The sequence below is a fragment of the Haliaeetus leucocephalus genome, unplaced genomic scaffold, assembly GCF_000737465.1.
Source record: "Haliaeetus leucocephalus isolate CR32 unplaced genomic scaffold, Haliaeetus_leucocephalus-4.0 Scaffold240, whole genome shotgun sequence".
In the NCBI taxonomy this organism is placed as follows: domain Eukaryota; kingdom Metazoa; phylum Chordata; class Aves; order Accipitriformes; family Accipitridae; genus Haliaeetus; species Haliaeetus leucocephalus.
The window spans coordinates 12,722,011-12,738,592 of record NW_010972676.1 but is presented as its reverse complement, the minus strand read 5'-3'; the positions used below and the strand labels follow the sequence as shown (position 1 = coordinate 12,738,592).

At 35.0% G+C, this 16,582-nt stretch overlaps 1 protein-coding gene across 1 annotated transcript in view; it reads left to right on the top strand.

Annotated features, from left to right (window-relative positions):
* Positions 1-1,366: 1,366 nt before the first annotated feature.
* The window catches only part of OPA1 (optic atrophy 1 (autosomal dominant)), a 58,361-nt gene continuing 43,145 nt past the window's right edge, over positions 1,367-16,582 (top strand). Inside the window, exons 1-7 of the mRNA XM_010568444.1 lie at positions 1,367-1,374; positions 3,707-4,025; positions 4,348-4,444; positions 5,647-5,754; positions 6,976-7,029; positions 7,661-7,728; positions 12,884-12,994. Of these exons, the coding sequence (XP_010566746.1) occupies positions 1,367-1,374; positions 3,707-4,025; positions 4,348-4,444; positions 5,647-5,754; positions 6,976-7,029; positions 7,661-7,728; positions 12,884-12,994 (765 nt within the window). The remainder of the gene's footprint in view (positions 1,375-3,706; positions 4,026-4,347; positions 4,445-5,646; positions 5,755-6,975; positions 7,030-7,660; positions 7,729-12,883; positions 12,995-16,582) is intronic.

The window sequence follows — 16,582 nt, the reverse complement described above, 5'->3', positions numbered from 1 at the left end:
GGGCCGCCGGCGGGCCTGGCCGCTGGGACGCGGCGGCTGTGCGGAGCGAGCGGCCGCCAGAGCCGCGACCCCCTCCCGCCTCTTCCGACCTGGGGGCCTCTGCCCTGGGCGCGGTGTCGGTGGTAACGCTCGTCCCGGCTGAGTAGGCCCTGGGCATCCGTGGGAACGGGGCTGCCCGGGGGGAGAGGCCGGAGCAGCACGGCGGGTCGGGGTGCAGGGTGGGGGAGCGGGGGTGCGAACGGCGCAGGGGTGAGCCTGAGGCCTGCTGGGGTGGGGCTGCTGCTCCCAGGTGCGGAAACTCCCCCTCCTTCAGCTCCCCTGGGACGTGGGGGTGCGATGTGGAAGGGAGCTGCGTCTCCTGGGGACTCCGAGGGAGTTCGGGCCACCTTGGTGTCCAGATGTTAGCTCTCCCCAGCAGCTACCCTACGTTTCTCTTGTTTTTCACCGTTCTACGCAGTTCCAGATGGGAGCGGTTAAAATGAATGGCCAGTAACGTCACAGTGTTACTTGGCAGATTTGGGAGCAGTAGTAGCAAAATAAGTGTGGTCTAGTGCTGAATGAAAAAGAAAACGCCACAGTGCTTTTTGTTGGGTTACATTTGAAAGACTGCTTTGCAGTCATAGCTATTAAAAGTGTATATAACGTGTCTTTACAGAAAACTTGTTCCAGCTGAGGTGGCGGTTTTTTGAACTCTTAAACTGGAGCAATATGTGTAAAATGTTAGGTATGACTTCCAGGTGGAGTGCTTGACTATCAACAGTAATGGGCCACTCTTTCTTGTTTTACAAGGTATCTATAATCTCAGTGCAATGCAAGAGTAGTCAGGTTGCAGGCCTGTAATCAGGCAAATTCTAATGGCGGGGCTACTCATGTCTAGAAGGCTAATTTTTGTTATTGTTGTTAAAAACAGCTTTCCAGAGGCTTTAAATTTGGAACTCCTGAAATGTTTCATTTAATGGCATTATTTTGGCTCCCTTTTCAGTCTAACTGCATTTTTTAGTGAAGATCTTGAGGTGATTGATTCTTTTTGTCAGTATTCATCAGGAGTTTTTAGCAGTGGAAGGAGAGAAAAAAGGAGAAAATGGAAGTTTTGATAGAATCATAGAATGGTTTGGGTTGGAAGGGATCATAAAGATCACCTGGTTCCAACCCCCTGCCATGGGCAAGGACATCTTCCACCAGACCAGGTTGCTCAAAGCCCCATCCAACCTGGCCTTGAACACTTCCAGGGATGGGGCATCCACAGCCTCTCTGGGCAACCTCTTCCAGTGCCTCACCACCCTCACACTGAAGAACTTATTCCTTACATCTAATCTAAATCTACCCTCTTTCATTTTAAAGCCATGACTCCTTGTCCTACCGCTACATGCCCTTGTAAGAAGTTCCTCTCCAGCTTTCTTGTAGGCCCCTTTTAGGTACTGGAGGCTGCTATTAGCTGTCCCCGGAGCCTTCTCTTCTCCAGGCTGAGCAACACCAACTCTCTCAGCCTGTCTTCATAGCAGAGGTGCTCCAGCCCTCTGATCATCTTCATGGCCCTCCTCTCAACAATGATGGAGTAGTGGTTTTTTTAATGAATTAAAGATTTTATATGTAAAATTAAAGCAGGTAGAGTTTGAAATACTTGATAGCACTCGGAAGGCGATTGTTGATCAAGTTTTTGCCACAACAATTTGTGGTGGAACTCGATTTTTCCTTCAGTTTAAACATACAGCACGAAAGCTGTAAAACACAGTGTATTTTAAAAGAACAATCACAGATAATACTACAAAATGCCTTTAACCTAGGTGAAGACTAATAATGAGAAGTGGCTGCCATAGTATATACTACCACTTTGTCTCTCCTGAAAATATTAAATATCTGTGTAATGGTAGTGACTGCAAAATAAGAAATAATGGCCCAGTCATCAGCTTGCTTTGTACAGGCTTATCACACCCTGTTTTAAAAAACTGCCTTCAAAAGCAGGAGATAAAACATTTATAGTGTGGAGGCGCTTTCGTTTTTTATTGTTATGTAGCCACTTTTGTATTGATACTATCTGTGGTTAATTTCTGAGCCTCTTGTAATTCAATGTCAAAGAGGAAAAACTTGTTACTACTTTCAGGATTATTCTGCTTCTGCTTATTATACTCTTTCTAGATACTAAGTTTGTTATTGCAAAGGCACAGCCTTCTAGATAGTTTAGTATAGCAGCAAGATGATACCCTTCAAAATCATAGTGACTTTTATGAATGAGGACTTTTATAAAAGTCAGTGGAGTTTCCTTTTTTTGAGCTTTCCGTTACAATAAAGGAAATTTCTAAGCATAGATCATCAGGAGAATTAGTCTTTTAAGAGAGGAAAATGTTTCAACTCGCATAATTCTGATTCTTAACTTATCTTCCAAAAGCTCAATTTCTAAAAGTCCAAAGTGTCTTTATAAAAAAGTCTTCCACTTGTTTGGTCATTAAGAATATGCCTGTTGTAGACAATGTCACCCCTAGTACATGGAAAATCTCAAAGCAAAGAACTGTATAGATTATAGAGCATGTTATTAGAAAATGCTGTAATATTTTCTATTTCATATGATTCACTCTCTTTAAGACCTGTTAATTTTAAATGATTTAAGGTTACAGGATGAATAATTTGCCTTCTGGTGTGAAGCACTTTCTTCTTTCGTGTTTGTCCCCTTTGTAAGTAGTAAATGCCCTTGATAATATTGAAAACCCTGAAAAAACAAGGATTAATTTCAAGAACTGTAACTTCACTCATATTTTGCATCAGGTAATGATTTAATATTAACCATTCTGATATAGTGAGGCTAAAAAGTTACAGAAGAAATTGCTTTTTCCAGAGCAGTTGTCTTTTCCCTAAACTAGCAAAGCTACCTCAAAATGTTGAAGCATGCAGATAATGTAATTGAAAATATACAAGGAGCTTTATTCCACACTATGCGTTTGTTTTAACGTAGGCAGCATTGATAAGGTTCCTGTGTTTTAACACGTGCTTTTCATGGCTGAGCTCTTTCATCTTTCAGACTGAAATTTTCCCTGTTGCATAAATCTGAATTACTTTATTAAAGTCTTCAACAAACATGGTGCAGCCATCTCCAGAAGTAAACTTGTCTATGCATGACCTAAGACTGAACTGCAGAGTACTGGAGTGAAAGGAAGTGAAAGATGTCATTAAGTACATGCTTCAACTCCAAAGAAGAATCTGCCAAAAGAGGACAAATGTATTTTGCAAAGGAATTTTGTCTGTGTATTGTTTTTTTGAAGCTTGAAAATCCTCTACAAATTTAATGTTCTCTAAAAGTTCATTCTGAATAACAAGATAGGCCAAACTGTCAAGTTTTCTTTTATATTGCATGTTGATCATAGTCATCTTTGGACTCTTAGCTCCTGTTTGCCCAAACTGTTTTACCACAGACATGTTACTTGCCTTAATCCAGTGCAGAAGTTAAATTTAATTCATAACAGGCTTCATAAATGGTATTTAAGATTTTATTTCTGTAATCACTAGAAATGCTATATCCATTAACGATGTTTACAGGTTTTTATTTTCCTGGTAGCATACCAATGATAGCTGGAAATTGTATATTCAGAATGATGCTCTAATTTATCTGTAACCAGCTAAAATGTAATGTGAATTGCTTCTGAAGAGGTTATTGAGTTAATGGTGTGTTGAGGAAATCTGTTACTTAAGAGGTTTTTTTTTTTTTTTCTTTTAGTGTCATCTGCAGGAGTCTAGCAAATAGCAGCTATGGAATAAAAAGAAAATCACCACTTCAAAACTTGCATCTTATTTCCCGAAGTATACATCATCCCTACTATCCAAGTTCAAAATTTCAAAGACCTCCGTTAAGGATATCAATTCAGCTGTTCTCTTCTCTTAATCGTCTTCCCCTACGCAAAACAAAACTTTTAAATGTAAAATATGGATACCAGTTCCACAGGAACTTTTGGCTAGCTAGGCTAGCATCAAGGCTTCTCAAACTTCGCTATCTTATATTAGGATCTGCTGTAGGTGGTGGTTATACAGCTAAGAAGGTATTTATCTGTGGAAGCTATTTTATGCATTTTGTCTTTGCTATTATTATATACTTCAGAACAGTAGTTCTTGGTATAGCCACAAAAATACAATGTTTCATTGTTTGGTTAACTAATGACAATAAAGATGAGTGAATATGGAAAATGTTGTTTAGAGAACTAGTATAGATTTTAAAAGATTGAGTAGTAGTATTCATATCTGAAAGATGGTGGGTTATTATGTTTTGTATGTAGGTATTACTTTTCAACAGATTGCTCATATGTGTCTCTACATACATTTCTTTTTCTATTTCTACTACATTTTTTTTCCTTTTTGTATTAGACATACGATCAGTGGAAGGACATGATGCCAGATCTCGATGAATATAAGTGGATTGTTCCTGACTTCATTTGGGAGCTTGATGAACATATTGACTTTGGTATCACAAAAACTAAAATGTTACTCTATCTAAAGACTAGCATATGTAAAACTTAAACATAAGGGTGTAGGTCCTCAGTGCCTCTCTCCAGTAGTATCTTTATAGCTGTAATCGGAGTGCACTTGCTTTGTTAGAGTTTGGTGTGTGTCTTACCAAGGTATTTGTATCAATGTGTTTGTAGGAAGAAATTAAGCATTGGTTAGCATTGATATTCTGTAATTCATCCTTTCATTTGAGAATGTTCCTGGTCTTTTCATACGGCCATATAATCCCATCACTGAAAGGAGAGTTAGAGCATGTTCAAGGGGATTTACGTGTGTTTTGGTAGGATTTTGCACAATTCTTTCTATATGAATGACACTTACAAGTAAAAAATATAAATAGATAAGTAAAAGATATGTATGAGTAAAAGACCAGCTGAAAATGTAGAATAGTGAAGCTACCTATCTACAAAATTATCTTGAAGATACAGAAGAAAAGAAAATGAGAAGTACATACTCTGTTTTCCTGAACCTTCTAGTTACTGTAGTTTTCTGCATATTTTTAGATGAAAGATAGAAATCTAAAAAAAAATCACTGAGTTACTTCTTATATGTGTAGGGTAGTAAGGTGGTGTTCTTTTTTAAAAAAAAAAAGTATGATGATTTTACTACATCTGTGAGCATTGCATAGATAAATGGAGAGATTGAGTAACTGAGGCATATGTTTTCTTGTTTTTATTGTTTGTGGACAGTACATTTTTATAGTACTTTAAAGCTAATAAGTTAGGGTTTTTTAAAGGATTACAGAATTGAATTACTTATGAAATTGAAAAATAAGCTTTTCTTAAAATGTACAAAAGGTGAGCATAGTTACAGTTTCGTGTAATTTTAAAACATCCTCTACAAAGTATGTGAGAGGATAATGTATGAAATGTGCTGAAATGCAGCAGTAAGTTTTAGACAATTTTAAAGTACCTGAGGCAACCAGCTTATCAGGAAGTTCAAAGTCTAAAAAAGCAATTGGTTTTTCAGATCTGATAATCTTTCCCAACACTAATGGGGGGAGGTGCATGTAGAAAGAAACTTTTTAATTCTTTATTAAAAAAAAAAAAAAAAGCCACGTCCTGAAACAATTGCTAGGTTTTACAGCCTAACCCATTTTTGTTCACAAAAATAATAGGAAAAAACCCCTACTCATTATCTGTTGTACTGTTTTCCTAGAAAAACTTATCAAAGCCATTCCTGATGCAGATGAGCTTGCCAAACTTCTGCCTGACTTTGACAAGATTGGAGAAAGCTTCACTTCTCTGAAAGGACTTTTTTCTCCTGGTGAGAATAATTTTTCATCTTAGTTTTAATTTTGAAAAGATAAGCTATTACAAGATGATGTTACAGGTATGTCCTTAGACACTAAAAGAAAGCGGATCCTGAAAATGCATGCCTTTTCATTGAGTGTGTCATCTGGAAGTGTTATGGACACAGGTAAGTGTAATGTGTTTTTAAAAGCAAGAATTCCAGTAGCAAGTACAGAGAACCAAAATGTGAAATTGAATATAAAACTAGAATTCTTGGACAACTCCGAACAAACAGATTGAAAGCTAGATTGCTTCAGTGAGTCACAGAGGCCGGACGTGTTGAGCTGGAGTTTGGAGAAGGTGAGAGTGGAACTGGACAGTAACAGTACCACAGCTGTTACATGAGAAAAGAGTTGGATTATTAAGAATGATGGTTCTTAATGTTGCAAGCATGTGAAAGATATGCTTTTGGGTTGAATGATATTTTCCATCTGGATGTAGCTCCAGAAGAACTTGCTTGAAGATATAGCTTAGGTAGGGACTGCATTTTAAAGGAGTAGGTAGGAGTTCTAAATCCTTCATGAAAGACAAGGCGATGGTTTGTCCATTCAGTGCATCCAGGTAGTAGTAGGCTTAATGGTTTTCAGGTTTTAGGAGACTTAAATAAGACATTTCTGATCGGTGGGCTTTTTAAAACTAAAAATGATGGATTTGATCATCATATCTGACTTGCTAATAAGCACAGCTTGAAACTTCACCTAGTCATTGTAGTAATAAAGTGCAAGATTATTCCTATTATATACCTTAATAATTATCAAACCACATAAATTTGTATTCATGAGAGATTATATCTGTGAGGCGTTACAGTCATTGCTCTAAGTGTGTTTGAAAATATTCCCATATCAGCGTGCATAAGTGTATTTTCATTTTCTTGAAATAGTGTCAATGGCAGAACTAGTTTATTAATCTTACAGACTCAGCAAGCACCTAAGTAGGGATCAAGTTCAACAGAGTGACAAGTAGATTACAATCTCCTATGTATTTTAGCTGTTTAAAATTCAGGCTGTTTAAAATTGTGGTGTTATTGACTGGTATTGTGAGATGTTGCCTATTATTTAGTATCATACTCACATGGGCATAGTTGCCATTTATGATTGTGTGGTCCTCCAAATGAGACAAAGATCCCTCATCTTTGTTTTGCATTTTGTTTTGTATTTATAATTTTTATTTCCCCTCTTCTGCTGATTTTTCACAGGTTACAATTTGGTTAGTGAAGTCATAGGAGCTTCTGATCTACTTCTGTTGTTAGGTGTGTAAAAGCCCTTTTTACTGCCCTTAACCTGCCTCTTTAAAGCAAACTGTTAAAACACTACTATACTAAGAGGAGTGAATATCAATGTAAACACAACTATTTGCAGCAATTTAATATTGAATTAAAAATACTTTCCAACTATTTTAAAAAATACTTGGATCCTCCCCTGAGAGAATTAATAGATGAATAGTTGTTATTTCTCTGCCACAGTCCCTAGCAGATGCTTTTTATTTCAGGCAATTTCTAGAAGCTTGTTTTGAAAATCTATGTCACTACAGTATGAAAGAATTTTTTTTTCTCATTACAGTATTACCAATGGAATTTGTATTATCCTTTCATGTTTATCAGAAATAATTAATTTTACAGTGTTTTCAGAACTTTAATAGTCTAACTGAAGCTGCCTACTACTTTGTGATGTAACTAATCGGAGTCACAAACTAGATATAAAATTTTCAGATGAGTTTTAAACTGAATTACTTTTCAGTTTCTTGAGGTGAATTTTTTTAAATAGTAACTTCAAAGATTATTGAATTAATAATTCATAGGAGTTGAAACTTTAGTAGGTGTAGTTTTAGAATTTTTAAGTGCCTTTTGCATGTTATAATGAGTTTCTGTAATTATGTCCTAGGTTCTCCAGGAGAAACAGCATTCAGAGCTACTGACCAGGGATATGACAATGACAAACAGTACAAGAAGGTAATTACTATCTTGCAAAACTTAAGTGTCTTGACAACAGGTAATTTTTTTTAAAACTGCTTCAGCAGCTAGCTGCAGATGTTAATTTGAAGCAGCTTGAACAGATTTTATCACTGAAAATTACTTGAGTATGCATTGTTGTTTTTAATATATAAACAGTACAATAATAAACATTTTGGTGTAGGGAAAATACAAGGCAGTCATAAAAATCTTTAGCAATTGCATTCTTAAAATTGGTTTGTAATAAGAGTGTAATTATTGTTAGGTATTTTGTGTGCACTTGCAATTTTTCAGGGCATGTTCTCAGTGGCACTTGAGGTTATAGCTTGTTACTGAAGTTGGTTTAGGCTTTTATAGTTATTTTCAAGCATTTCTGCTTGCAACCTCATTTCTGTTGACATTTTCACAGTTGTGATACTTACTTAAGGATTTCTGCCTTAATAAAGAATTTCTATTTCTTAAAGCAGTCTGTCTTTTTACTTTATTTAGACAAAGCATACATCACATTTTTGTTACTATCTTCTGGAACAAATGTTACTGTATTTTGATAACTAAAAGTTTTAGCATTTTTTCCTTGAAGTAAAGAAGGTGAAGTTTATTTTTTTTGCTTTCATGAATAGTAGACCTAATTTCTATTAAATTCCTAAATTATAATGTTGCTCATTCTTTAAAGGCTTTCATTTTTCCTGTGTATATTTTTTTAAAATTCTTTAAAAATTTGAAGGAAAACAATATATATTGGGGAATTTCTAAATTATTATATATTTATTTTTGCAACTGAAAGTGTCTGAAGTATAACTGGGGCTTTTACATAAAAGCCATTTCTGTATATGCAGGCATGTATACATTTATTCGACATTAATTCTGCATGGCAGTATGTAGTGAAACCTGTACAAAGCTCACTTTTTATAACTTTTTTTCCCTTTAGAACAGTGATGGATTTCTACATGAAAATTAAGTTCGCTTTTTGTTCCTCCTTTGTCAGTAAACTCTCTCTCTGTATATATTTTTTATTTTATTTACAGTGACTGCTTAGCACTGGTTTCACTGTTTAAAACTTTTTTAAAATACTTTACTATCGATCTGTGAAGAAGTGGCCATCTTAGTTTATTGTCTTTGATAACTAAATTAACTGAGATTTTTACTGAACACTAATAATATCACGTATACTTATTATTCTGGTTTTTTTTCAAATGCAGTAACAACTGCATTTTAATGTTGCCAACAGACCTTTGGCTGTGGCATGGAGAACATCAGCCCATATTAAATCAGTATGATTTAGAAAATTTAGTCTGGTGTACTAATTGTTGTTATTCCAATTATATCCGATATGTTACGCTTAGAAACTGTTGGTTTGCTAATTAATATGATCAATTTTGGTCGTAATATTTCAAACAAGGCACATATGAATACCTACAAAGCATAATCACTTAGTTTATTGGCAAGCAAAATTATTATTTTCAAGACAATGGGTTAGATGGCCTTTTTCATTCAGTGCTTTCCACTGCCAACCAATACTAGTGTAAGAACTGTGAATGTATGAATGCATAAAGTGCTGTAGCATGGTATTAAATGTGTCTCATGAGCTGGTTTTCTTTGTTTCATTGTGAAAAGATGAGTAACTGGTAAAGGAATCTAGGAATTCCTCATTTGGAGGAATGTTCTTTGGAACTGTTATTGGGCATTGTCCTCAGATGAGTCTTTAAAACCTCATGTAGAATGAATAAGAAACCAGTTAGTTCACAAGATAACTTTGAGAGAGTAAATGTTGTCCCAAACACTGAATCAGGCTGTACTGCTTCTTGTCAGATAATGTGTTTATCTCATAATCTCTCATTTAATACAAAAGGTACAATTTTTTAAAAAGAGAATTAAATTAAAATTACTGGAGTGTTCAGATAAGTTATTTAAATAATGGAGTTTAAATGTGTTTCTACTTGGATTAAATAAGAAATTTTGTTCTTGGAGAAAGAGAAGATAGTTATAAAAGCTATAGTGTAGTAAAATATTTCAGTGTATTGTATGTGTGGGACTAGTTCAGGCTTGCACTTGAAATAGCAGTGTTACCTTAGAAAACTAACTTGCACTATTGACCGTCTCCAAAAAAATTTCCTAAAGAGCTTCAGCTTCCTGTTAAAGCAAACAAATTCCAAAGCTTAGCCCAATTTAAAAAAAAAAATATATATAGGTGTTATAGCTGTGATGAAGTGGGTGTGAAAAATGTGACTCAGGTATTGATTTAGGGCTTAGAAGCCAGATAAATAAATAATTTAATACCAACCACACAGTCCTTTCTCTGCCTTTGGTGCTTTGATTAAATCTCATGCCTTGAAGAACCTGGTGCACTGTTGAGGATTTGGCAGCACGTAGACTGCCTTGCTTGGCCAGCACAGGGTCACTTTCAGTCAATGTAAGAAGCAGCACAGTAATTCTACAGCTCTTCACTACAGCTACTGCTAGAGAGTGAAAAAGAGACTTTAGTAAGGAATATCTCTTGACTTAGATTTTTTTTTTAATGTTCTTATTTGTTTTGTTCTGTCTTGCAAGTTATGCAATAAAGTTTCCACAATTTTCTCTTTTGTATTCATAGCATTGTTATATTCCCAACTTAATTCCCAGTTTCATGTTATAAGTACTCTGGATAAAATTGTGACATTTATTCAAATTCTTAGAAATTGATATCTTTACCTTCCTCATCATTCTCACCCCTTTACATCCATCAGCATTTAATTATTTTTCCTGCAAGGACTTATTGTGGCTCAGCTTTTCTCATGAACAGTCACACTGAAGTCAATGGGAAATAGTGGAAGAGTCAAGACATGCAAAAAGACAGGGCTTTGGTTGCTTGTGAAAATGGGACACAAATACTTTAGTCATGAGGAACGTTTAAGTTAAAGGCATAGTCATACTCAACTGAAGTACAGCATATTAACTTTTAATGTAAAATAAGGGGGGAGGGGGGGGTTAAAGCATAGGCAGTAACAACGTCAGTACTTGTTTTGCCTTTTTTTATTTATTGTGCACCCAAACTGTCATGATGACTTTGCAAGGTTTGTGCTGCTGTGTGTGTCAGCTAGTGTTATTCCCCCTTACATTGTTTCTTTGATAATAAAAATAATATAATGACTGTAAACAACTTGGGTTTTTAAATCCCATTAATTGATCAACATTGATTTTTTCTGGATAAAATTCTTTTAAAAAAAACAAAAAACAGTTTTGCACTGGAATGATTGATGGGGGGTGGGGAGGAACAGTGATAGTGTCCAATGACAAAGAGATGTAAATATTTTTGTTTGTGTCCTGGTTCATACCAGCCTGGGTGTTGTGTGTATAGTTCTGTGATATTTAAGGTTTGTTTGGGGTTTTTTGTGTTTTGGTTGTTCTTGGTTTTTTTTTAATTCAAACCTATAAAGTAAGAAATAGAAAATAAGACTATTGCCTGATATATACAAAGAAGAAAGTGTTACTGAGAAGCCTTTTAAATCACTGTATTTTTTACTTGAATATTTTATTAAGTGGGGTAACTGTAGTTGAAAAGGGTTTTTCATACTTTACTGTGGAGCAAGTCACATGGACCAGATGTCTTAGAAAGTAGCTGCACATTAAATACTTTTGGTGACTTCAAACATTTGTTACAGTTCCTGTTTAAATGCTGAAAGGCCTTCATGGCAGGTTTTGTTCAGTGTTTTTTCTTTTATTTTCTTGACTGATAGCATAATGTTTAAAAGGAGTGTGTCAGGTCATATTGAGAGTTTCCTTGTTTGTGAAATGGCAAGATACTATTACTGTTCCTCTAATACTAAGTGTAGTTGTGGGGCTATCTCTCCTTGCTGCTGTATAGAAATGACATCTTTTGTTTTGCCTGAATTCTTGGTGTAGCTCTAATGTGTTTGCTAGTCTGGCAATATAGAGATTTATTAAATCTTGAAGTGATTCAGTAAAATACAAGTGTGAATATTCTTCTGTTCTTGAAATGTTATACAAATCACTATTTAACAAATGTTTGTATTTGGTCATTTGATTGTCTCTCCTCTTTTATCCTTTCTCTCCTGTGTTGTTTATCCTTATGTGTACATGCCTGTGTGTGTTTTTCATGCAACAAATGTATAACTTGATGGTAGATGTCTTAAATTCTTACACCGAAGTTCTATTTCAGGGTTTGTTTTCCTGAAGTGCATTTTTGAAACCTTTCATTTCACTGAATGTTTTCTTAGAAGAAGATGTAGTAGTATTTTTTTAAAGAGTTTTATATAAATAGTTCATTAATACTTTTGTCTACACTCTCTGAAATTGTACATGAAGTTCCAGTAGATACTGGCATAGTAACTCTAAACCAATCTTGAAAGACAGCTTGCCATTACAGTAATATTTGGTGTGGAGGGAGAAGAGAAGAAAACTAAGCTTCGTGGAAATGCTGAATAAGTAAAGGAATAAGCATCGAGTTGCAGGGGTTTTGAAGTGATTAGGAAGGATTATGACAGCATGAATTCAAACTGTGGTGTGTTGCGGAAGTGGAGGGGGCTTTTTCTTTCTTTATGCTCTAGAAACTATTTTGCTTCTCCTAGCTTGAGAAAGTTAAGTAGCAGGCAAAGTAATCTTTCTATAAACCGTCTGAGTTGCTGGGAATAAGAACAAAATGAGAACTTTCATACAACTACCAAAGTTGAGCCTATTAGCTGTTGTGCACAACTTTGTATAGAATATCCAAAACAGCTGTCATGCACAATTTTATATAGAATATCCAAAACACTCTCTTTAAATACGTGCATGGTTAAGTTGTGAAAAACTGCTGATACTTAAGAACTTCTGGTATGAATAATTGAAATGAAATCCTGAAACCTTTGAGAATATTTTAAAGCCAGGATAGTTGAATTTTTTTTTAAGATTTAGATGCTTAGTTAAAGTTGAATATAATTATAAAATGTAGGTTAATGTTTATTGTTTTGTTCTACCTGGATTTGCAAAATACATGGTTTTGCTGGCTATATCCACTCCCAGCTAGTTAGCAAGAGATCTTGCTAATGAAATTTCACTTTTGTTTGAACTGACCCATTCATACCTGTTTTTCATCTGTCTTTGTCATGCCCTTTGGTTTAACTTTGTTCTCCTTACACCCCAAATTTTTCCTCTCCTTTTTATTACAAACTCATGGCAGGGCCTGCTTGGTGAACTCATTCTGTTACAACAACAAATCCAGCAGCACGAAGAGGAAACACGCAGAGCCGCTGGCCAATATAACATGGGCTCTTCCCAGCAGAAGCGAAAGGTGATGGCTTAAGGGACAGTATGTACTGTACTCACACTAATCAAATACTTCAGCCTCTGCATTTGAGTTGGAAAAATCTAACGAATTAAATCATGAGCCCAAATAATTATTACAGCCAACTTCACTACAGATGTATAGTCTTGTTTCAGTTTAACCAAGTTGCATTTAAAGCATGGTGTTAAAAGCAGAACAGGTACATTGTGTCACTTTGAAATTGTATGTTCTCTGCCTCTATAAAAACTGTTATTTAAAGTTCATACATTAAAAAGGCATTTAAGGAAAGTATGTGAATAAATATCAAGTCTGTTTACTGTTGCTTGCTTTTGGTAGCTCTGTCTTATAGGAGTATAGCTATTTACAGGCAATGTGTATCTGGAAACATTTTTTCATGCTTTGTACTGTTACCAATCTGAAAATGACAGCAGCTCCTTAGAAACAATTTTGCACAGACAATTAAATACTGCTGTTAATACAGCCTCTACTGTATATTCATCCAAGGTATTCCTTTGTTTTCCCTCTTAAAGCACAGTTTATACTTACATGCTGTGGTTGTTGAACATATGCACATCACTTTACTTACTTAATTTAAGCTCTGATCATTTTATTCATTATTATATGGCTGAGATGAATTGGAAGTCCTTCCTAAATTGGGATATTTTAGTTGTTTAATCTGTTACAACCTGTAATTCTTAACCACATTGCTTTGTTGGCTGCTTCTGTGTCCCCAAAAAAGCCTTTCTGATTACTCATATTTTTCAACAGCTTTGGAATTGAGCACTGGATACAGAACTTAATCTTCTGTACCTCTGAAGATGACTGTCACAGACAGAGGAAGACATTAAATGTGAATTAAACTTTTAGACATAATTGCATAGCTGCAATTGTCATGCTTTTTAGTCCATCAACAGACGAAATCACTGTTCTCTGAAACTATAGTAGCATTTTAAACTGAAATATTTTACTTTATTGCCATATTATTTTTTATGGTTTAGAGTTACAACCCGTGGCCATTCTAAACTGTTAATCTTCCTTTAATTAAAAAAAAAATGGTGAAGGCAATCTTTCCTCATGTTTCATTTTTCAAATTTATTTAGTTAATATTCTGTCTGGATTTAAAACAACACTGATGTATTCTGTCCTCAGTTATGAATCTAGGCATTGTATAACAAAATATAATAGAAATGCAATTATTTGAGATTATTTTATCTCAATAGGTGTCCTACGAATGTCCTCACATTCATTCCCTTCCAGATATGTATTTTAGCAGAAAAGAGTAAAGATGCCTTCAGTGGTCCAAATATTCTCTATTTGTTCAGTTACTCTATTTTTAATAAAGGTAACTCCTTCAGCCTCTGTCAGATTGTATACAGTTTATTGAAAGAGCTGGAGTATGGAATAGTAGCTTGAAGTTTATAAGAAAATGTATGAAGACCTAAAAATTACTGGAAAGGCAATACAATATTTGATATATAAAAATTTGTCAACCTAATAAATGCAATCAGTAAAAAAAAAGAGCTTGATATTACATCTGTTTCTGATTGAAATTCTACCTTGTTAGTACTTTCTTGCAACTAATTCTACAATTCCCAAGCTGTGAAATAGCTGCAATGGCTATCTTTGTAAATGTTATCCTGTCCTTCAAGGCAGGTACTCTGTGTTTTCTGAGTGTTGAAAGTCTTAACACTCCTTGCATATAAAAAGTTTTAATTTAGCATCCAAGTGTGATGTTTGGCATATATGCCTGATGACAAGGAATGTGTCTTGTTTGTCTTGCTAATCTTTTTGCTTGAAATGAAAGAGATGGTAAACTATTTTCTTTAATATTTTGATATGAGGATATAACTTAAACGTTCCAACCATTGATCCAAATTCTCCTTTGGAAGAAAAAATTGTTACAGTCATTGAAATAAGGGTATAAACTAACCTTGTTTATGTTTTAACTGAGTTGGCTTGCTTGCCTGTCTACTAGAGAACATGAACATTTCATTTCTATTCTTGGAAGTTCTGTTGCCCAATTTACTTGCCTATGTTCCATTTTAATTTCTCAATATTAAATCTACTTCAGTTGTAAATTGGATAATAGAAAGAACAATCTCACAATCAGGAGAGGGTATCAAAAACAAAAATGTAATTGTTTCCTGTTGATTTTTTTTTTGTCAGCCTTTTGATAAATATTTAGCAGTAAAATTGATTAGACTTGTCTAGCTGCACTGTGCATGGCTGCTTCTTGCATGCATTTTGTTTGGGCCTTAATATTTTCATTCGTATTACTGGAAATCATTGTAGTTCTTCTGTAGATGATCAGTTAGAATTATTTATAGTCTGGTTAGAGAATATACAAAATCAGTAACTGTGGTTTCAGAGGTACTGAATTTTCAGAGGCACATACTTATTTTACACAATGCGTGACAAAGGTTATTGGAAAGCAACCGCTGTGCAAAATGAGTAACTCTATAAGGAGCTTCTGGTAATCTTAGTAAACAGGTATCTGCATCTTTGCGTGCAGGAACCCTGGATTAAAAATGGCTCTACAGTTCTCTTTTCTTATAACTTTGTGGCTGCAATGGGGAAAGGAGGAGGAATCTTGATGTACAAACCATGCTGAACTGGATTAAACAAATATTGATGTGCCTGTATAGAGATATTTTAATAGGTGGGGGGGGGGGTGTGAGTAGAAATTATAGATCATAGATTAGTCATATGTGACTGTTAGTACTTCAGATTGTTATGATAGTTTTAGCTTTTATTGGCAACTTAAAAATTTTTAGCAATATTATGAATTATATGTTCAAAATACTGTATGTACTAACATTCAAAGCACACCTGAACCAAATGCCGAAGCATATACATCATTCTAGAGCTGTTTGTTATTTTTGTCATAACTTACCTAATTGTCCTTGTTTAGAATTAATCATCTAGTGCTAGATAATTCTTTGCTTCAGATCTTGCAACATGTAGCTGTGTGCAATATTTTTGCTTACTGTGTTTAACATAAGTATACTGTATGTAAAAGACAGTGCTCTTGTGGTTAGAGGTAATCTGTCTGTAAGTATGTGCTTCAGAGATGCATCAAGACCCCAGAAGTACTCTCAGGAACAGCTTGCTTAAGAGCAGAGAGTGGGAAAATGTTAATTGCTTTGAAAATCTGCAGCACATGGAAACACTTTGTTTTCCTTTTCTTTCCTTTATTTTCTTGCTGCTTCTGACTCTCCACACCATTCTCTTTGCCCTTCTATTTTTATTTTCCCCTTATGTCTCTGAGGTGGTTAAAGTGTGTGTATATGTAAATGTTTATTTACATATATCACCTTGTGGCTGCATGCATCAAGTTGTCTGTGTGCTAAACTAACCCTGTTTCTGATGCAGTTTTGCTGTCACTGAACTAATTAACAGAAATGAAAAGGAAGTCAATTTACAGCACTTCCTCTTTGCTGTTTATGAATAAGAAAATAATTGGATATAGATGGAAGTGTTACCTTGGATTGCTGCCTAGAAAGTGCAGGCACAATTCTGTATATTACAGGTTTAATAGCTAAATAATACAAACACTATGAACAACTGTGGATTTTTTTCTTGTTTAATCTGTAA